The 23,735-nt window shown below is 43.1% G+C and overlaps 1 protein-coding gene across 2 annotated transcripts in view; it reads right to left on the reverse strand.

Annotated features, from left to right (window-relative positions):
• The window catches only part of NTM (neurotrimin), a 610,388-nt gene that overhangs the window by 249,891 nt on the left and 336,762 nt on the right, over positions 1-23,735 (reverse strand). Inside the window, exon 2 of one of the 2 annotated variants that reach the window (XM_088139030.1) lies at positions 3,598-3,682. In XM_088139030.1, coding sequence (XP_087995156.1) covers positions 3,598-3,682 — 85 coding nt within the window. Of the gene's footprint in view, positions 1-3,597; positions 4,492-23,735 lie in introns of those variants that run through there. The other variant, XM_088139031.1, reaches the window with a different exon arrangement.

Here is a 23,735-nt window from a genome sequence, read left to right on the forward strand (position 1 = left end):
ACTGATGCACTGCACCAAGCCATAGTTCATCCCCTCTTTTCTTGAATAAGCCACAAGTGGTTGGTTGCCATTCTGTGTGAAGAGGAAACCAAACAAGCCTAGCAATGGCTTAGGGTGTTGTGCAAATCCAGGCCAACATGCTTTATGAACCAGCCAATAGTGGTTTAGTCAATAAACCATATTTCAGCAAACCTTACCTTAGCATGATTTGTGAACCAAAGCTATGTGTAGATGCAGAAGATCTAACCGCGCTTCCAATTTTTTTCTCAGGATCATCATATAGTTGATTTAAAGAACTGCAAACAGGTGCTGATGTCCCCCATTGATTTTTTGGGGGGGGAGGGGGGAATTGCATCCCTAGTCTGTAACTGTTTCATCTGGTTCTAGCACTGACCTTAAGACCTTGCATAGGATTCAGCCCTTGGCAAGCCAGCAGTGGCAACAATTGTTCTTTAAGCGCGTCAGGTTGTGTGCAAATCCATTGAATCCACACGTGGTCGTGAAAATGTGTGGCCAGACCCACATCATAAGAGCTAAGAATTCCTCTGCTGTTGTAAAAACCAACATCTCACATACTGGGCCTTTTCAAAATGCAGCAATTCCCAGGAAATTAGAGGAGGAGGAGGAGGAGGAGAAGGAGGAGGGAAGCAGGTCAGCATTATACTTTTATAGTCCAGAGTTCTGAAATAAATAATTTCAGAGGAAGAAAGATATCAGGCTCTGAACTTTACAAACATCAAAATGAGATGAATATTTCATTGGAATGGGCGAGCCATGAGGCTGAACCTTGGAAAGGAACATGAATACAGATCTGCTAACAAGCATTGCAATGCTTGGACAAGAAGGGGGAATATGTCAGAGCAGGAATGGAAATGAGGGTGCAGGAACAGCTGATCGGAGGAAACTTAATCTGAGGACCCAGAAGAGCTGCCACATATTTCCTCTCTGAATTACAGCATCTCATGGTGATTAATTCAAAAGCAACAGCTAGAACAGCTAGAACTCTGGTCTGTAAGCTGGTTTGGAAGGCTCGGGTAGCGTGCGTTGTTGTGCATCATCACTTTTGATAAGGGTAGGGACAGAAAACATAATGCTGCCACTCTGTTCCAGTTAGAGGAAGCTTGGAGGGTTAAAGGAGAACTCTTGCACCCCATAAGCCACGTCAGTTCAGGCTAGATTAAATATTTTGAAAGGAGCTCCAAGCCTAATAACTATTAACAACTAATTATTCAACCAGAAGCAGGTTTTGCAGCTCATGTTCAGTTACATAATTATACAAAGCCTTTTTTTTTTCCTCCTAGTGGCTTAAAATATTTCCCGACTATAGGATTTATCAGAATTTTCATTCTGCTCCCTGACTGTTTTTCATGACTGTTCATTTTGCCCTACAAAATACAATTTCCCCAAAGATTATACTAATGGTACAACGCAATAATTAAAAAAAAATGATTTATATATGTGTGTGTACCTGCATGAACATATGCATCTGGGAATGTTTCAATTTACCAATGAGAGTCCCCATTTCTCTTCTGTTCCTTGGGAAATCCAATATTGCAAAATACATAATATATACTACATTATTTCACAAAACAAAAACAAATCCAATAAAAACAGATTTGTTTTCCACAGAGGACACACCTACCATTATTTAACCACTTGATTGGTTTTGTGCTTACTCAGAACATGTCCTAAACCTTAGCTGTAACAAACTACAATAGCTGGGTTCACAGAACACTTTTAAGGCCAAACCACAGGAACCAGATGGCTCAACACATAATGTGAACCCAACTGTGTCTGACAGTCTGTCTACATGGCCCATCACTGGCCACAGTCACTGGCAATGGTACTCCAGGGTCTTGGACAGAATGACATTGCCTTTTTCTCCATTTTTATAGTTATATTGACTACAGATACCTGGAACTGAACCCAAGATTTATACAATGTATGCAAAACATACAGTCTCTAACTGAAATACTGTCCTACACTCAAGTAAAAAAAAAACTTGTATGCCACTTCCTAGATCACCAAGATCTGGGTCATGGTGGATTATCGATAAGAAGTGCGTCTGCAAGAAAAACCCCCTATATATATATAATTTCAACAAACAGCAAGCCTGGATAGTCAATTCCAGATCCTTTCTCTCTTTCTATTGTGTTTTGGGATTTGCTAACCCTAAGGTCCTGAATGAGAAGGAAGGATTTCTGCCCAAATCTAACAGCTGTTAAATGCTTATAGGAAAAGTCATCATCATCGATCATTGTATGGAAGTTGACATCATCTATTATTAGGGCTCCAAGGGGTGGAAGGAAAAGAAAGGTAAGATCCCCAATATTCACTCTGTATCTGCAATTCATGCATCACTAGGATTTGTTTTTTCTGATCTGCATGGCTACCAGTCTAATTAGAATTAAAGCTTCATTGCATAGCTTGGCCATACTTCCTTTACAGACAGCTAACATAAACTAAATTATGTTAACTCAGTAGCAATGAGTTTTAGCCTACTCTATGAGATTTCTTTCTAGTAAGATAGTTTAGGAATGCAGCCTTACTCTGACCTAACCATTTCTCCTCCTTTCTAAAGGACTTTTCTTTGTCGTTCTGGGACAATTAAAAAATCATCACCATCATCATCATCATCATCATCATCGAGCTTTCCCAACATTTTGATCAAATTCTGACCTATCTAAAATTCCACCCCACAAGAATTAAAGTGGCGTAAAGCCGGTATTACATTAGTAGCCTGGTTATGCAACTCCTTGTGGTATATCATTCCGTGCTGTGCATTAAGCACATTAATTCTTGCTGTATCAACAAATTACGGATTTCATTGCTTAACAGTGCTGAGCGGAAACATGACACCAGCTTTCCAAAGGCTCAAACTGTTGCTGTGGGCCTCCCCAAACAGTTGCTTCCCTAAGGCGTCCCTTCCAAGGGCCAAGCAGCCACAGCCAATCTGAAAACAGAATCGGAGCACTAAGTTTCAAGAGGGGGAACTACCGAAGTCTCATTCCAAGAACAGAGAAAACTCTTACGCAGCTCAACTGGATTTGCACGCCACCACTTCAGCTTCCTCCTGCGAACAGCAGCGAGGACTCTCCAGCCAGAACCGTATCCCCCCGTTTCATAAAAGGTCAGTGCTTTTCGCAGCACACCATCACAGCAAACATCCGACCTGCCCATTCCGGAGATGTGCTAGCAATATTCAGCCTAGTTTTTCTGTGCAATCATCGGCCCTGCTCAGAGGAGACAATCCACCGCGGTCCGTCGTACTTTCCCCACTCCTCTGCCAGCCACACCTCCCAACCGCTAAACCCGAATTGTGCCAACTCCCGGCCTGTCAGAAGCGGAGAGGGGAGCAATACCGGACCCATCATCCCTCACCCCCCAGCCCCTCTTCATGCCTGCAGCCACCGCTGACTCCCCAAGAGTCGCCGGATTGCAACTCTTTCTGCTTTACGCCCCCCTCTGCAAAGACTCTCAGCGGACCTGCCTGCGGAACATCCACAGAGCCTGCGGCGCCCAGCGGCCGCCCCCGCCCCCCCGTCCCGCACTCCCCGCGCCCCCCAAACTGCCCCTCCGCAAAGCCTGCGCTCCTACCTGAGGGTGGCGCTCTCTCCTTGCCTGACCGTCACGTTGTCCATGGCCTTGGGGAAGGTGGCATCTCCGCTGCGCACCGGCACTCCTGCGGGCACAAGGAAGAGCAGCCTGAGACACAGGACGACTAGGCACCGCCAGGGCGGGACTAAGCCCCCACCGACCCCCATCCTGGGATGCAGGAACTATTTAGCGCTAGGAATATCGACCCCAGACGGTGCAGATCGCAGACCCGAAGGGCAGAAGCAGCAAAAAAAAAAAAAGGGGGGGTGACGACGGAGCGAGAGGCAGCGAGATCTTCCGGGGGGTGGCGGCGGAGCCCCTCGAGATCCAGTGGCGGTGGTCGCCTTTGTACAGGTGCAGATCCGAGCCTCGCCGGGAAGAAGAAGAGGAAGGTGACGATGAAGGAGGAGGAGGAGAAGGGGAAGAAGGCGGCGAAGGCGGGAGCGCGAGTGGCCAGCCGCCCCAAGCTTCACGGCCCCAGCTCGTAGTTCAGAGTTCAGGCATCTCTCGCTCGGCCGGGGAGGCGAGGGCTCGGCGGCGCCTCACGCCGCTCCGCAGCCCGCCGGCCGGAGTTCCCAAAGTCCCAGCTCGCGCGGCGCCGGCGAAGCCCGCGGGCGAGGCGGCGGCCCCGAGCCGCAGCGCAACCCCCGCGCCCCGCCGCGGCCCCTCCCGGCGGGGGAGCGACGCTGCGGGGCCCCCGCTCAACTTCCGAGCCGCCGGAGATGCGCGCCGGCTCCCGCCGCTCGTCTGGCTGGGCGAAGCGCGGCGGACGCCCGGGCAGCGGGGAGGCGCCTGGGCCGGCCAAGTGGCGCAGCGGCGGCTGGCTCGCCCGACGGACAACGGCGGCTGGCGGGGCCCGGTTCAGCCGGCCGGCTCGGCGCTCTCCCCGGGCTGGGCGCCTCGCCGCTTTCCCCAGTGCCGGAATGGCCCCCTCGCTGCCCGGCGCGCGCAGACACACACGCGCCGACTTCCCGGGGTTGTCATGGCAGCCGGTCCATCACTGACCGACACTTCGGGCAGCTTGGCGCAGGCAGCGCGCACAGCCCAGCCTTCGCCCATTCATCTCAGCCAAGGACCCGAGGAGGGAGCGCGGGAGCGCGAGGCGCCGGGTGGGCAGAAGCGCGCGCGGATTAACCCGCGCGGCGCCGGGAGCGCACCTTGGCGCGCGGGGGGCGGGGGGCGTTTCGCCCTTTCCCCGCCGGGTCCCGGGCCTGCGCGGGCGCCCACTCTCGGCTCTCTCGCCCCCTCTGCGAATACTTTTCAGACGCTGGCGCTTGCCGTTTGTCCAACCCGATGGCGTTATCCCAGCCCTCCCCTCTCTGCCCCCCCCGTCCAGTCTGTAGAGGTATATGCAAGCCTAACCCTTCCTCCTCCCATTGCTCCTTCAACAACAACCCTGCAGGGCAGGGTTTCTCAAGCCTGGCCACTTGAAGATGGGTGGACTCCAACTCCCAGAAGTCTTTGCTCCTTCAACAACAAACCTGTAGGGCAGCGTTTCTCAAGCTTGGCCACTTGAAGATGGGTGGACTTCAACTCCCAGAATTCCCCAGCCCAGAGTTGAAGTCCACCCATCTTCAAGTGGCCAAGCTTGAGAAACCCTGCTGTAGGGCATAGTGGGCTGAAAAGGAGTCACCTGCCCAAAGGTCAGGGGGAACTTGATCTGGATCTGGGTGATCCGAATCCAGCCCCCTCACCATGACATTGCAGCAGGCTTCATTCTTTGCCTCCATGCAAATGGAATATGAAATATTTATCATACAATGTGGCAGGGGACAAATTTAATAAACAGGACAGGACAGGACAGGACAGGACAGGACAGGATAGGATAGGATAGGATAGGATAGGATAGGATAGGATAGGATAGGATAAAAGTTACTGTATAGGATAGTGTAAGAATTAAGACTCCAGAAATGCCCAGAGCACTCTAACATTAGAACATCAGACAATCTTTCTTAGGAGGCAGCACTGAACACATCTGGAGGGGACCAGGCGGGGCAATATGACACTGATGTTTACAATGTATGAAAGAGAATAGATGTTTTGAATGTACTTCCGCAAGTTTGGGAAAGTGCATTCCTACTTTTAGGAATGTATAGCATATTTACACTAAACCAGCATATTATTACCAATTGCACAGCATATTAATGCCATACCAACCCTAATTTCATTACGCCTTAGCATATTGTATAAATCCAGGTACTATTTAATTCATTCACTTAAAAACAAGCTTCACTTTAATTGAGTTGTCCCCGGGTCTACAAACAGGGGCTTGTGAGTAAGGAACATCTCTGCCTTTACAATTGCCCGTGGTAACACAACAGACGCATCGCAAGTTCACCAAATGCCCATTTGAAATGGCGTGTTGTGCATATGGTTAGTTTATGGCTCAGTGTATCACTAAGTACAGAAAACTGAGTTAAGGAAAGCATGGGTTATGTTAACCATGGGTAAGCATATGGTTGAACATGGTCAGCGTTGGCCTAAATCCTTTGGAGGGGGGGAAACTAGGAGTTATTACTCCTTTCTCCGATCTTAGATCCTGATTTCCATCCATTTACAGGATTAAAAAAAAAACAAGGGGGGGTTAGAAAATGTAGCTAATTTATTTCACCCAGCACACCTGCTAGCAATTAGACATCCCACCTTATTATAAATTGCTACCAACAGGAGCTGCGAGGTTCTAAAGTGGTGACCTAGATACAAAAGAGTTTGTTGCCCCATTACTAATCCCCGGAGCCATCCCATCCTCGGTAAGACATTATTTCATTTGCTAACTGTGCTACTTAATCTCAAGCATTCTGAAATCTGCCAGGCAGAGGAGAGACTTCATATGAACAACAAAGCCTTATTATGATTGCTTGTGCTGGTGGGTCGCGAGGGGATGGGGTCTTTCCAAGCTTGTTCATTTCCTCAATTCCCCCCCTTTAAGATTACCAAGGGTGGGGCTTTAGCAGTGGTGGAAGGCTGTGGATTAACAGCCTTGGAGAATAAAGCATTGTGATGTTTTCGTTTGTTTTCAGCCCCATTTCTCTTGATCAAGAGGAAGAAAAAAATGAAAGCCACACAGTCCAGTGGTTCGAGGCTCCCCTGTAATTTTCCTGGGAGAAAATATGCTAGTATATCATGCCCTTGAACATTTCGGAGTGGGAAAGCATGCACTTTAATTGAATTTCCATATTTTTCCATCCGGGATCACTCTCTGAGATTGCACCTCTTGAATCAACCATAATGGATTTGTTCACCCACAGCACAAACCATGGTTTACAAATCACAGGGGCTGACTTCAGGCACGACATTAATCTGCAAATAAACCACATTAGATTTTAACGTGAGATGTTAATTCAGTCAAACATAAAACAAAAATGAATGTAGTTTGGCCTAGATGTAGGAATAGAACTCTTGAGGTTTGTTCAGATCACAGTTTATGGTTTAGTGTGTTGTGCAGACCCAGCCTACCGAGGTTTATTCAGTTACTTATGGCTAGGTAAACTATGTTTTATTGTGTGAACATATCACAGACAGTTCTGGATGACATTATATACACGAGATCTTTACATTCAGTTGCAGCCTCTTCAGATTCAGCTGAAGCGATTCATTCCCAGGGCAACCGAACGTAATGGCAGCCGATCGGTATTATCAACTCCAGAAATGGACAAGACAGTTTAAATGTCCGCTTGTCATTTTGTCTCCTGTGACTGTTGATGTAATGCTTTTAACGATAAATCAACCGGAAGGAATTGACGTAAAAACAATGCAAAATAAATAGTGAGTTGGAAAGACTAGACATCTGCAGATATTTCTCCTCCACCTCTGCTCGTGCCTGGGTGAAGATATACGTGCAGACAGAGATGCACAGCACCCTCTCTGTTGGCAAAGGTTGCTGCAGCACGTCACGTTGGCAAACGTTAAGGATGGGCTCACCAGGTGGCAGCACCTGGGGACGTGTCTTTGCTTCGAAACTGAGCTGATGGGAGATTCCCAGGGCTGTTGCCAGCCCGGGAAATCGGAAAGAGCAGGAGAAAACCACATTTGCATTGTTGTCAGGAAAACTGCATAGATGTCTCCGTGAAATCCTCATGCATTGAGTTTGGCTCCAAAGAAAACATGTTTTTAAAAAGATAGAGGTATTTGACTTAGCTGAGTTTCAACATTCTAAGTAATTAAAAAAACAAAAAACGAAACCTATCCAGTTGAAATCCTCCGATCAATTCCCCCCACTCCCCAAAATCAATCCAGTTCAAACGACCAAACTGACTGGAACCAAATCTCCAAATCAGGCCCAATTGCATTTGGACATTAAAATGTTTGGGCACAAAATATCCAAATCAGTCCAAATAGTTGAGATACATCCATTTTAATGACTCAGCGGCCTCTAATTGATTTAGTGGCCTTCATGATTTCAGAGTGCTGAATATTCATACGGACTGACAAAATATAAATGTATGGCGTGTATGTGTATGTATATATGAGAGCCAGTTTGGTGGTGTGGTTAAGGCACCAGGTTAGAAACCAGAAGACTCTGTGTTCTTGTCTGGCCTTAGACATGAATCCAGCTGGATGACCTTGGGCCAGTTGTGCTCTCAACCTTAGGAAGGAGGCAATGGCAAACCACTTCTGAAAATCTAGCCAAGAAAACTACAGAGATTGTCCAGGCAGTCACCAAGAGTCAACGCTGACTTGAAGGCACATCTCCCTCCTCCACTATACACACACACACACATATTTTCCAGACGTCAGATAGGCATAACCTAGTCCATGAATCATACTCTGCTGTGGAACCACACCTGCCTGGCTTTGCACAAAACACTGAAATATAAATCATGGTTTATAAACCTTAATGGCTGGGTTCACACCTGCTAACTAATAACAAACCACACTGTGGCTTAATATCATGTATAAATTCAACAAGTCAGTGGACCCTTCACATGAATAAGGCCCCTAATTAATTTCCACACCATTTTAACATCAAAGATAGGGAAAATGACTGAGACCTTAGTGAATCCCTGTCAATCAGACCAGGCAAGGCCAGGTTAGTTGAACCAATAATCTCTCCAGAGCCAAGTCTACCATTCAAAGTAATTATCCTCAAAACCTGAAGGCCAGTGTAATCTACAACAAGAGACAGCAGTGGGCCAAGGACTCCTAAGTTAGCCTGCTGCTTCAAAGATGATGGAGATACCATCCCAAGATCATCCATGAAGAAAAACTGAACTCTCAGCTCAGCTGGTTTTCCTCATGGAATGGGAAGGGTGTAGCCAACTCTTTCTGGCAGCTTTCTGGCAGATTCAGCTCTGCATGCAGTGGAAGGGTAGAATTATTACTCTGAAGTTCCTGCTTTAGGGCAGGTGGGTTTGATGACTCTGGAAGATTGTTGGTTCCTACAATTCAATATTAACTACATCTTCCAGGTATCCTCAGTGCTCTGCTCTGGGTTACTGGAAGCTCTTTAAGACAAGGGGAACAGTAATGAGCTCCATAAAGAATGAGTTTATTGATTGTGTCTGTAGTGCAGCACTAAGTGGGCTCCCCAAATCCCCTATCAGTACAACAAAGAACCATGGGGAGTCTTGCAGCCTGGTTTCTTCCTTGGCTCTGAATCCTGATTTTCTCCTTGTGGAGGAATTTTTATCTTCCATATATCACGTGGTGGTGGTTTTAAGAAAGAAGCTGTTCCTCACAAAACCATACATCTTCTCCTCTAATAGCTCCATTTTAATTTAGGGGGCACTTTAAAAGGAGCAACTGCTTCCTTTTTACAGTCTCATGCAGTGGCCTGATTTATAAGTGATGCAAGTCACTGAGCAAATATTTGCACATGTGAGCTCTAAAATAAGAACTGCATTTATACCTTGTCTGTTCTCCAAGGAGCTCAAGATGATCTACATCAGTGTTTTTCAACCTTGGCAGCTTGAAGATGTGTGGACTTCAGCTCCCAGAATTCCCCAGCCAGACAATTTAGCCAAAGATGTTTTGGTTTGGTTTCCCTAAATGTCTAATATTCCATGTGTGTAGAAAGGTTGGTAAAGCATCTCATATTTTTAAAGGGGGGGGGGGGACACTCATTTTTATGAGGTTAGGTGACCTGTGTCCCTCCACCTGATTTGTAGAAATACAGCTCCCAGCATCCTTCAGCATTGACCATCCTAGTTGGGGTTGCTGGGAGTTGCAGTTCTAATACATCTGGAGGGACACAGGTTCCCACTTTGAATTTAGAGGGAGGACCGTTACATTTCTGTCACTTGAACAAAGAACTCCAGTTTTGTCTGGTAACAGACGAAGGCACATACCAGTCTGGTCGCTCAAAGGTTCCAATGGGCCCAATTCATCTTATCAATGGTAGGGTTAGTTCTTTTTGAATTGCTCCTGTCCTCTGGCGAAAACAAAGCCAATCTCTCCTCTGGAAAAATCACACATGCTCTTTGATTGCTTCATTCAATTTAACACACATGTCTTACCAGAATTGCTCCATTTCCCTGCCATTCCTCCCTGCCTCCTTTTGCATCTGTACTACGTATACATAAATCAAACTGTCACCGCTCATCTTGCCCCTGACAGCTGTAATTGCTTCAGGATTTAAAAATATCTGTAGACAATAAACACAATAAACATACACATGTGCAAAAGAGAGAGAGAGAGAGAGAAAGAGAAAGAGTCAAGAAGCCTTTAAAATATGCAGCCACTTTAAGACGAATCTTACAGGCAAGTTCAGCTGTGAAACGAAAATCTCATATCCTCCGATGGGAAACATTGAGAGCTTTTCTTTTTTTTTTTTAATCACTGTCTATCTAAGCAGTGGGAAAAACCTTTGGCAGAGCACAGGTGGACCACAGGTGGCCTGGCCTAATTTCCAAATGAAAAAAATGTTCATTTTCTTCAATGCATCCTTTTGGCTCTGATGTAGCTTGGACGCTTTGAGTTCTTACACAAAGACGGAGGCTCCACCCAAACAAAGTCTATCCTCTCAGTTTGTACTGAGATTGGCCAGGTAGCACTGAGTACAGTCATGGAGCGTGACTGCATTTTGTTGCAGAAATCCAGCCCATGTGGTTAGTTTATAGCTTAGTATGTCACATGAAGATCAAAAAGTTTGAGTAACTTGTAGTTCAGATATCTATGTGCAAACATAATCTTCCTTAGACTTGTGTGAGGTGGTTCTGTTTGCCTTGATCAGGTGTGTCTGTGATGTTGGTTCAGGATCCTCTTCCATGGCTTTCAGTAGCTCATGAGAGGCACATGAGCTTCCACTGTGCTTTGCAAAGGAGTTTCAATGAGGTGCTCTGCTTTAAGCTAAAGCACCACTTTCAAGCACTGCAGAGCACAAGCCCTGACAACCTGAAATACGGTTTGCAGACAGATCTGACTTTCCATGTTTAGATGTTTAAGACAGCTTCCAAAATCTGTCCCCCTCAGCCGTAGAAGTTGTGGAGCAATCACTGTCTCTCAACTCATCCTACCCTCACAGGGTTGTGGGGCAGGATTGGAGGGGAGACTGCTACGGATGTCACCTTGAAGTCCCAGAGGAAAGGCAAAATATAGATCTAATTTTGGAGAGGGCGTCTCAAACTGGGTTGGGAGCTTCCAAAAGGTCACAAGCAGTGTGTGTGTGTGTAATATGTCAAACCTTGCTCTAGGTTTCCCTCTATGTGTTCCCTGCACAAGCCTGAAGTGGGCAGTTACAAGAGAATCCTTGTGACACAGAGATGGAAATGTCATTATTTAAAATGGCATAGTTCTTTAGTTCTTTGTTGCCCAGCACCAATTAAATCACTGGCTTTATTTGTGGGGGGGCGGGGTGGAGGTGTCACACAAACACATTTATCATTTCAGAGGATCACAGAACCACAAAGTTTGAGATGCAGAGTGAATTACAGGGAATAAAGATCAGGGTGTTCTGAGAATAGGAAATTCTGACGAGAAGATTGGATAAGATAGCACATTGAATTTGATTTAGCTCATTGGCTCTCAATTTTTCACGTCTAATGTTCCACCAATAATTTTGTTAGAGAACCTGGGTCTCACTATGTTCAAAACAAAGAAGGATGTTTAACACATATGTCAAGCAGGAGTTTACAGCTGGTTCAAGGACAAAAGGCGAGAGTGAGAAATACCTTTCAACTAGTTAAGAGTCTTCACAAAAGCATCATTTCACAAGCAACAAAGAGAGAAAATATTCTAGGGGGTTTTGGAAAAGTCCAGAAGGCATCACAAACTTCTAAAAAGATTCAGAATACACACTCACACATACACACGTATTCAGATATGAATGCAATGATTACTGAAACCCAAAACCATTCAAAAGAAAACACTTTGCATTTATGACAGCAAACTGCTTTTAGTTCCTGTCATTACTATTATTACTACTACTACTACAGTGTCTATTACTCTAATTCTTATTATTATTTGGAATAAATGCAAGGCTATTAGAAAGAAGCCTGGAAAGCATTAATATTCTTTACTTTAGTAGTAACAACAGAAGTGTGTGGGAAACAACTCTCAAGGTCACCAGACTTTAGAGGACAAATATAACTTTTGTTTTAAGCCATCCAGGTAGCCAAGTCACAATTAGGCTTTAAAGGAAGACTCTCAAGAATCCCATTAATTTAAATTTAGTAGAGCCGTTATTGTACGTGTAAGTAAATTACAGTTCAATATTAATAACAACATCTTCATTGGGGATTAACAGAGGCTCATAGGCAGCACTGAAATTCTCGCCAACACAATACTCTTCACATTTGTCCTCAGCGTGGACAAAACAAGCTGTTAAGTTCAGAGGTGGGAGGAGATTTGAAACGTAAGATAGGTTAACATAATTGCTGAGTTCACATAATATGCTAAACCCAAACTCAACTAGCTACTTTTATGTCTTAGTGCAATGTGAATGAATCCAGAGTGGGTCGTCTTAGCATATTCTTGGATGGAAGAGGCAACCTGAGCTTATGGATGTCAGAGAATGAGTGAGGGTGTCATGTCCCCAGTCCCTAATGTGCAGGAGCTCAAGATATCTCTTTCCTGTATTTTGTGCCCCATTGTTTCCAAAAGCTGTCTTTGTATATTGGTTGGTTCACTGAATGGAAACCATTTATAGCCAAGGGGTCATACAACCAAATCACACAGCATGCTTAATCAGGTCAGTTAAAGATTTAAGGTTAGGGGCTCCATCCGCACAAGGTGGTGAGCCCATTTAGTTATTTTATGGATCAATGTAATGTACAAATCCAGAAAAGGACTTCATTCTGGAACCAGGGGAAGCAGGTTGCATGGATACTGCCACTGAACCATGAACAGCACACTATCCAGTTTTGCACAAATGCATTTAGTCACACATGTGGCAACTACATCTTAGCCTAGTGGGTTGTGCGAATCTAATCCAGGGAGTGAGAGTTTGCAATGGGAATCCTCTAGTAAAATAGACCCCCCCCCTTGTCTTTCTAGGGGGTTAGAAGAAGAAAAACTATTTCCATCCAACCCTATTCTGGATTTTCCTGTATTAGTAGGGCTTTTCTCTCACGCACATCTTTCTTCAGATTAATATGATACTCTTGCAAATGAAATAACATAAAATGGGTGGGCAAAAGAAAAAGGGAGAAAGGAAAATAGAAAACAAGGAAAGAAAAAGGAAAGAGGAAGAGAGAGATTCTTAACTGTCCGGTAACATTTCCAGGAACTTTTGGTAAGTTTTTATGAGTTGCATGTTCATTTAGCATGAGGAGAACAAGAGGAAATCACAGACGGTTCACCAGGGACGGATGTTCTCCTATCAAACACAAAAAGGGGGAGAACTGGCAGATCTTTACATCTGAAAAAGCCACAAAACCTTTGCTGAAGCTTCAGAGATTGTTTTGTAACAAACCATTGATCTAGGGGGTGCTTAATGTGGGAAAGCTTGACAGATTTCTTCTCTGTTTTGCTGGGAGTTTTCAGATTTTTGTTCTTTTGAATCCAGAAAACTGGGGGTGGGGGTGGGGGGAGAACACTGCAACATCCCTCTGGGAAAAGCCATGAACGTTAAAAAAAAAAAAATCTGTAACAGTCTTCTTTTAAAAAAAAAAAACTTGGAAAAACACATTGCTGTATTAATGTTATGCATTAATTAGCATTGTGCTCAGCAGTTTCTTCCATTCCACCCACAACGCCTATATTCTTAATCTTTGTGAATCTATCATCTCATCTGCTTTCTTCTTCTAAAAGCTTCGTTACTGTGGGTGGGAAAGGCACTGTTGGAAAGCTAAGAGGGAAAAAGGGTAGTAATCTCTATTTGAGAAATCTGCAATATGTCAGCTAAACATTGACCTTCTTTATATTGGGATCTGCCATGAGGTTCACGGTCAGCTTCTAGTCTAGCCCTGCTGAGTATTGGGGGTCCTCACTTAAGAAACACACCCCTCCATGGAACTAAATGAGGGACACCACTCTTGTCAATTCTAATCACCTTCCTCGCAAGTCTATTTGCATGAACAATAAGCTCCCTTGGAAATTTTAAGGGCACTGACCTTCATTCTCCCCCTCCCTTTTTTTTTTTTTTTTTGACACAATATCAAGATTCTAAACAGGCATGAAGAACGCAACAATGAACTTACTGTTGTGTATTTTCTACTCATCCTGATATAGTGGCAGGATGAGTAAAATCTCAAAGTCCAGCCCAGCACCTAGGAAAGCTTGTCTCCAAATTACTGTACATACTCTAGTTCCGAAGGTTATGAAGAGAATCTTCAGTCTCTTTCACCTGTATTCCGTCTTGCCTTACTTCATCCTTCTGCATAGGGATAACCCAAGTTATTCTACTGCCTGTGATGGAGGACAAAATGGTGCCCATTCACTCTCCCCCCCCCACACCCCAGCTGTTCAACTCTACTAGGATCTTACTTCAATATGAGCAACGGACTGATGTTTTCCCCTTTAGACTATCTTAGGGGTGCAGGAAAGGTTGCACAATGCATGGAGCACTCTCCTTGAAGAGAAGGGAATAATTGAGAAGCTCAAGATTATCATCATCGTCGTCGTCATCATTATCATAATCGTTGGTCACACAGTCAGCCAGATGTTTAGACTGGATTTGGCATTTTTATCCACCTATCAAGTCCTTCCCAAGGACCTGGGGTTATTATTATTATTCAATTTGTATGGCTGCCCATCTCATCTAAGTGATTCTAGACAGCTCACAACAGGTAAAAACAATAAAAAGTAAGTTAAAAAGCAGAGTCACTTGGCTTGCGATGGGCAGCTATAGAAATGGCATAAATAAATAAAAATATACAAACATAGAAACTGTCCATAATCAATTTAAAAAACATAAAATCATGATCAGCAGCAGAATTCATTCTACATCAGGTCAACGCAGCCATTGTAAGAGCTCCCCACCATTACTGGACCCCCAGGCATGGTGGCAGAGCCATGACTTCAGGGTCTTCCTAAAGGCCAAGAGGGTCAGGACCAACCTCTGGGGGGATAACATTCCACAGATGGGCACCATGGCAGAAAAGGCTCTCTTCCTGGGTCCCACCTGATGACACTCTTTTGTAGACAGGACTTGTAACATGCCTCTCCTGCCGGTCCTGATGGGCCGGGTAGATGTAACCATGTAAACCAGATCAGATCAGCTAAGGACAGCTCCTGTCTCAAATATCTATTATCCGAAACAGCGCATCACCCTCCTAACCACAGGGCCCTCCTTGCCTTCTGTTCTTCAACATGCTGAATCTACTCATTTAGCAGAAAGAGGGAACAGAATTCTGAAGCAGTAAGACAGATTCTATCCAAGCCTCTCTAGAATTTCCTCATTTTTTAAAAAATCAAATCTTTGTTAACTTCAAAACAAACACCCCACCAGATTTCATGGGTTGCTAGTTTTCTTTTTTACTGGAATGTGGTTTCTGTTTCAATCAACAGACACTGAGCAAAACTGAGATGGTCTTTTCTCCTGGGGTGGTGCCACCCATTCTATCCCCTTTATTTTCCATATAGGTTAACTGAGCCCGAGACTGTGCATCTGCAGCAAATTGAGTTAAGAATGTATTGTACTATTTTAGAAGGCACGTGGGAGGAAGTTACTGTATTTGTTTTAAGTATTTCCCCCCATGTAAACATAAGCACAGGCTTTTTGCTGACAGAAATTGGAGCATTGTTTTAAAGATTCAGTCTCATGTTTGGGGTGCTGCAGAATGATTCTGTTCTCTTTTTTAAATGAACAGCAACATTTAAAAACGGGATTTCCCCATCAGCCCCAGCCTACATTTTGCTATGCTTCAGCAACCTCCAGCTTTATTTTTATTCCAGTCCTCCAAACACACCTGACTTGTCCACCTACTCATCTCCAACCCTTGCAAATCACACTTCTGCTTCTTATTTTAAGCAAAAGGAGTGCCTTTAATTGCTATCCTGCTCTTTTAAGTATACTTTGCAAACCAAGACAATTAGCATGCATTCAGTGCAGCTGCTATGCATGGAGCTTAATCTTTAAATATTCATCCATGGATTTTTTTTTAAATAAAAACGATAATCACTTGGGTGGTTCAAATGTCCCAAGTCATGTTCCATAGGGGAAGTTATTAAACAGGATTGATCTTTGCGGTCCTTGGTACAAATCAATATAACTCTTTAAAAAATGGAACAGAATTCTGCTGCATTGGTTTTGAAGTGCCTTTGTTATATTAACACTTTGAAAATTGAAACTCACTCTGTACACCCTTCCCATTGCCGTACTTCTCCCCACTCCATCTGTATTTGATCAGAATAAGGACCCTGATGGTGTCAGGCTAAAAAAAAAAAAATGCTCCAGCAGTCATTGAAAAGCATTCTGTATGCATATTGCATTAACTTAATGCTTTAATAATACAATCCAGAATGAATTCTAATAAGGATACATTTTGATGTGGGGGAAGGGGTAAAAGTGACAAATAACCTGACAGAGAGCCAGGCCACAGTGTTCAGGGAATGAAAATGTCCCCCCCCCCACTTCTGAAATAGAAGTAAAGTATTTCACATCTTTTGGGTGGATCTGTTTTATCTGGTATCATAAAGGATCACCCAGTTCCTTTAATCCAATAATTTTTAAGGAAGTACAATTGACTCCAAAATCAGGCTTTGATTAATTCATTAGATATCACAGAAATCATGATTTGTTTCCACTATGATTTATTAAATAAGCCACAGTGGCTGGATTCACAGAGATTAGATTTATGGATCACAGTTAGCCATTTCTTAAGTGAATTGAGCACGATGGTTTGCAAATCTAGCCAGCTGTCATTTATTCAACAAGTAATGCCATGCTAAGCCATTAACTCTGGTTTACAAACCACAATAGTTTGGTTCACACGACATATGCCAAGCCAACCAAACCGATCATATCTTAGCACAATGTGTGACTCTAACCATTCATCAGAACATGATAAAGTTTTTCTTGGCTATTATCAGTTCAAGCTACACCAGGAAGTCTATACAAACCAATGTTCCTCTATATGGAAGTGGAATATTTAGAGGTAGAATAAGTCTTTTTTATAGAATGATTCAATCTAATCTTCAGCTGGAAGTATTATCATCATTATTATTATTTACATGACTTACAATGTAACAACTTTCTGTCTCCAAATCTCTGCCCATTGAGTGACACAGTTTTTGGAATGGCAACTGGGTGATTGTAAAATGAGGAGAAAGCTATTAAAATAAATCCCCCATTGCATCTATCATGGGATCACCTTTTAAGCCTATAAACTCAGTTTGATTCTTGTCTTACTAAGGCTCTGTACATTTGGATCCAGACCATCCTACTTGTGAGAGGATGTCTGGAAAAGACTTCAGGATTTATGTGATGGGGTTTACACATTGCACTAAGCCATGATTTATTGCATACAGTAAACTATAATTGGTTGGTTTCACATAATATACTAGCCATTCACCATGGTTTCCAACCTCCACTGACTAGGTTCATCAACAAATAACAGTCTGGACAAATATATTGTGTGAATGAGATCTTTGCATGCTTGTCTGTGTGGGCATGCATGCATGTATTACTCAGAATTGATTGTTCTGTCAGCATGGAAAAACTAAGAAGCTAAAATGCAATTGATATTTCAAACAGACATGCTGAACAATAACATACCGTCACACCATTAGAGAACAATGGTTGACTGAATTCAACCTGAGATATTTCTTCATATCAGCTGTCAAGACATTTAGATGTTCATCTTTTAAGATGAAGAATGATTCTGTTTTAGAGGACAAGGGGTTACCCACAAATCCATTCTTAAGTAAGTACAATAAGACCCACTGCTCTATTAACAAACTTATTTTTGATTTGATTGCCATTCAGGCTGACCCTCACAGCACACCACATCCAAGAATAATATTAATAAAAACAGTGCTATTAAATGAGATGCTTGGCTTGAATCTGAAAATTTTGAGAAATGATCTCATAAATTAAATTCCCGGGGTACCATCCATCCTCAAACATTTACAGGCGAGGTTGCCTCCGAATTCTGGGAACTGAGCATAATTGCATGGAAATTGACAAGGCACAAATGCCAAGAATTCTGTTAACCTTTAATATCTTGAGGGAAAAAAACCCCTCTCCCCTTATAATTATCTCCTTCCTTTGTCTTAAATGTTACTGATGAATATTTAGTGAGAAAAGCAAATAAAAGAAAGCTCAGAGGTGCCGAAAACTTGCACCTTTGGAGAACAAATCTACAAACTTTGCTACAAAGCAATTCATTTCAACCTAAAAAAAAAAAAAAATGATGACAAACTCAACAGATGGGATTGCCAGCAACACCTACTAAGTTCTGTTTATTTGACCATATGTCTGGTGAGGCATATGTGCTGGGAGAGAGGATACAATTCACTGCTGCAGAGGTAACAAGAGAGGGTCAGTGGGATGGCATATGATATATGTACAGAAGATGTGTCCAGTCCAAAGATTTGTTGGGGGGTGGAAACAGCCCCCCTGCATGCCTTAGATCCCCCCATTGAGACCTTTCTGAAGTCCAGAGATAATATTGCCAATAAATCCAGTGCCAAAGGCTGGTACTTTTATTTTATTTTATTTATCAAATTTATACACTGCTCTTCTCTATTCAAGTGACTCTAGGTAGCTTACACATAAAAAATTATATATATACTCTATGTCAGTGTTGTCCAAACCTGGCCACTTTAAGATGAGTGGACTTCAACTCCCAGAATTCCCCAGCCAGCATTCAACTTCCATGGCTGGCTGGGGAATTCTGGAAGTTGAAGTCCACTCATCTTAAGGTGGCCAAGTTTGGACAACACTGCTCTATCTGTATGTATGTGTGTGTGTGTGTGTGTGTGTATATATATATATATATATATATATATATATATATATATACACACACAGACACACACACAGACACACAGGGTTAAAAATGAGGAAGATGTCATCAAACCACCAACCACTTTGTTTTATAGATCAGCTTCTTACAAAAAGGTTCAGGTCGGCCACGGAGCCTAGGGGCACACTGTCTCTGTAAGCTCCATGCTGTCTACCCCCCTCTTATGCCATCAGTCAGAGTTTAAAGACTATAGTGATTAGACTGACATAGCTGGTTGAACCAAAATCAAACTAAGTTCAGCTTTGTTTAGCACAATGTATAAACCCAGCCACTGGCTGGCAGAATTGTCCAGGCAGGTATCTTTCCTTCCTCTGATATCTGATCTAAGGCCACCTAATTGTAGATGCCTGGAACTTGAGTTGGGTGATCGAAGACTTGCATACAGCCTGATGATCGAATGTTGTGATGCAAATACAAAAATACATACTTGTATGTGTGTTACCATTTCATTGTGGTTTGTTATGGAAGTCATTGGTCCCTATGTCAGCACATGAGATGCCCCCCGTGGCCCCTTCAGAAACTGCTGCCAAACTGTCATTTTGGACAGGGCGGGAAAGGAAAAGTATTCTATATGTGAGGGGTGATCAAATTAAATATACTAAATTAAAATTAAAATTCTACTGCTTCCCTTTCCTTCCCTGCTCTAGCAGCCTCCAGTTAATCACTCAAAAATCTGAAAAGTTTTGCTACTTTTAAATCTAAATCGAATTTAGATATGAGTGCAATGGATTAAAGAAGAGATTAAACAAATAATGACGAAACTAACTGGTTTCGGGGGATGCTTGAACCTAGACAATAGCTGGATTTGCACATCCTGTTGATCCAGGGCTATGAACAATTCATAAGGGTCTGGGTTTACCCCATGCCCTAAGCCATAAACCATGGCTTACAAGCCATAATATCTGAGACTCTGTAATATAGTATCTCAAACCCAAACCACATTGTGCAATGTGTGATCCCAATGTGTGCAGATCAAAGCGTTGGTACAAGGCATCAGAAAACCTGAAGCTGTTTTAAATGTTAGCAAGCTTAAGACATTTTAGGCGTGTTTGTCATTCCATCCTTTTGCTGTTTTTTTCCTTCCTTCCCCTGTGAGAATTCTCCTGTTTGCAACTTTTCTCACAGAGCATTAGCAACCCTCCTCTTCCTTCTTCTGCTTTGGAAACAGTATTGTCCTCCTGATCGCCAACCAAGACCGATGGAAAAGAAATGATTCTGCCCTGAATCTCATTAATATTTGTTGCCACATTGGCATTTCCCCTTGTAATGAGAAAAAATGCCTTCAGAGACTAAGTGGGCTTTTCAGAGCCCCTCCTGGTGCTGAAATGACACGGAAAGCTCAACGTCTCACCACTCAGAAGCTGAAAACATTTCACTGACATGCTGCTGGTTACAACTAAATGGAGTAAAGAAGTAAGCTTGTTCAGTATTGGAAGGAGGTGGGTGGGTACAGGGTTCCACTCCCTCCAAAATCCTACCGAACATGATATGCTTAATGTATATACGGAAAGATAGCATCAAAAATAAATGAGAAACAACAAGCCCATTTTCGTTTTATCAATTGCATTTGATTGATTACGGCTTCCATATTCCCCATCAGGTGGACTTGAAGAATGATGTCTCCTGACTGTGATTTATAATGCTTACAAGGTTTGTTGCTGCATCTCAATGCACAGGCACATGGTAGCTTGTTCTTGGGAGGGAGCCCCGATGCAGAAGCGAACATCATGTTCTAGATATATGATAGTCCACATAATCTCCGATTAAAGGTCATAGGTAACAGGGCTTTGAGAAGAGACCTTTATTGCTTAAAGAAAGGATGGACAACCCATGGTACTGAATTTCGGCTAGTTCTTGGCCTGATTTCAATAGCTCTCTATATCTGGGCACAAATGGCCTTTTCAAATTCTCCTTCTGCTTTGTAGGCGGAGAAATTGGGTGGATGGGTTCACCAAACCTCTCTAGGGAAAACAGAAACTCTCCAACCATTTCTCAAGGGCAGAGCACCACCTTAGCCATGAAAAATAGTACCAAAAAACCCTTAAGGGAAGAATTTCTTTCTAACATTTTCCCTTGCATTGGATGGAAGCTAGGGAGGCTGCTGTCTGCTGAAAAGAGGACTGTGGGATGGTGGCTCATGCCCTCATCACCTCAAGTCTAGATGACCGTAATGTACTGTACATGGGGCTGCATTTGAAGATGATTTGGAACTGAAGCTTTTGCAAAATGCAGTGGCGAACATCATGTTTTAGATATATGATAGTCCACATCATCTCCGATTAAAGGTTGGTAGGTGAGCACAACTCATCTGCCACAAGTTCTGTTCTGGTTGCCAGTCAATTTCCAGATACAATTTCAAATGCTGATTTTAACCTATGGCTTTTCTCCCAACTACATTCAGGGCCACCTCTTCTGAGTGGATTTAACCTGCTCAATGTGCTTTTTTACAGGAGAAGTTATTAATAGTCCCTCATTTTCAGGAAGTGAGAGGGCAGGGTCCCCAAAGCTGTGTCTTTGGGTTATGGCTTATGCCCTATGAAATAATCCTTCCCCCATGAAAGCATGGTTGGCCCCTAGCCTGTTTCCAAAAGCTGGTGGGGATGGAATGGTTCCAGAGAAATTATGGGGAAGGAAGGACTTTGTCCACATTTGGCAGGCAGGCAGGCAGGCAGGCAGGCAGGCAGAAAGAGAAAGAGAAAGAGAAAGAGAAAGAAAAAGAAAAAGAAAAAGAAAAAGAAAAAGAAAAAGAAAAAGAAAAAGAAAAAGAAAAAGTCAGTGAGTATTGGTTAAGTTCTTATACAATTAACCAAACAGAATTCATACCCACTTCCCCTGGAAAAATTAAATGTCTACAGCTAACACCAGCACAAAAAAGACCATGTTATACCTCACTACTTGTGGTTAAAGACTATGGGGGAAGGGAGTGAGTGAGTAGTGAATACACAGGATCTGCATCCTCATAGTACACTAACTCATAGGTAACCAAACCATGGTTTACAGAATTACCGCACAACTCACTCAAACACAGACCGCCATATTGGTTTGCAGAAATGCATTCAATTACAAAATAGTAATTTAACACAGTGTATTGGGTGGGCCCAGACAGGAATTCAAAACCAAAATGTTAAGGGTAAGCACGCAGACCCCTCTATTTGAACAGATAATTTACTCTTCCATCCCATAACTGATTTTTTAAAATATGTACTCTCAAGTTCTTTCCATCCCATTCTGAAAGACCTGCCAACTTTGCTAAATTTGTTTCAGGAAGCAAATGGAAACAAATGTGCACCCATCCCTGCTTTTTTTGAACATAATTTATTTCCTGAGACATTTTATCTCCCTTTAAAAGTCTATTACTGGGTTCTTTATATTGCAATAAAATCCAATAAAAAGTATTTTCTTCCACTGTAGTAAATGTAACTAGCCTTCTCCTTTACTAAAGTGCTTCTCAACACCAAAGCCCCGCTTCCCAATCACTGAGGACTCAGGTGATGACAAAGCCTTCAAAAAGACCCAATAATAGTAATATCCAGCTTCATTCCAGATGACACGCCAGGAGCTCCCACAAAGGCTTAAATTTGTCAGGCCAAAGTGGTGAGCAAGCCTTGATCGAGGCACAATGGGATCAACACATCTTTGCAATCGTAAGAGAAAGGTGCCTTGCAAAGAGAAACTGGTTACCATGTAAACGTAAGTGCCACTGAAAAAGAGAGGACAGTCACCGAAATAACACCTTTCTGTTAAATTGCACAATGTTACTTGAACAGACAATATGTTCTGTACTTGGAGAAGGATAAGCAAAAACAGAAAGGTCTTGGCAAGTCCTGGTTCACGATCAGGCTTGCTCAACAATCTGTTTCCGAGATTAAACCCAGAGTCAGTAGTATACAAGACAGAATGTTATTCCGGATCAGCCATGCTCAGTCAAATTATCAGTGTTCTGAAATTTTAGCATAATGCTGCATTGAAATCTAGTCTACAATTTTCCTTTTTTTCCCCCTTCCCCAGCAAAAGAGGCTCATTCTCAGCATGCATTAGAATTTATTTTGGTAGCAGTTTTTTACAACAGGAAAAGGGGAAAAGGTATATGCTAGCCTTCTCCAACATATATCTTAGGACTACAGGTAGTCCTTGACTTACCACCATTTGTTTAATGACTGAAGTCATGAGAGTGCTGAAAAAAGTGACTTACGACCTGTCCTAGCACTTATGACCATCGCAGTGTTCCTGCAGTCATGTGATCATAATTTGGGCATTTGGCATATATTTACGATGGCTGCAGTGTCCCGAGGTCACATGATCACCATTTGCGACCTTCCCAGGGGGCTTCTAATAAGCAAGTCAATGGGAGAAGCCAGATTTGCTGAACAACTATGTGATTCACTTAATGACTGCAGTGATTCACTTAATGACTGGCAAAAAAGGTCATAATATTGGGCACAACTCACTTAATGACTGCATCACTTAGTGATGGAAGTTCTGCTCCCAATTGTGGTTGTAAGTCAAGGACTACCTGTATAATTCCTAGAATTCCTAGTCAGATAGGGCATTCTGGGAATTGTTGTCCCAATACATCTGGGGACATCCAGTGCTACTAATAAGTATTACTTCTGAAAGGTCCATCTTTACGTTGCTAGATGCAAGCACTTGTCCACATTGACATACTTGGGTGGTTTCTCCAAAGCATGGTAATAGAAACACCAGCTAAGTCACAAAACATGGATTAGCTACCTGCTTTCTGTCTGGAAGCAACTGCTAAGAAGAGCCACATACTCTAATTCTGTGTTTTTC

The sequence above is a fragment of the Python bivittatus genome, unplaced genomic scaffold (genome assembly GCF_059951505.1).
Source record: "Python bivittatus isolate LINGU-HERP-01145 unplaced genomic scaffold, Pbiv_v1 ctg000320_np1212, whole genome shotgun sequence".
In the NCBI taxonomy this organism is placed as follows: domain Eukaryota; kingdom Metazoa; phylum Chordata; class Lepidosauria; order Squamata; family Pythonidae; genus Python; species Python bivittatus.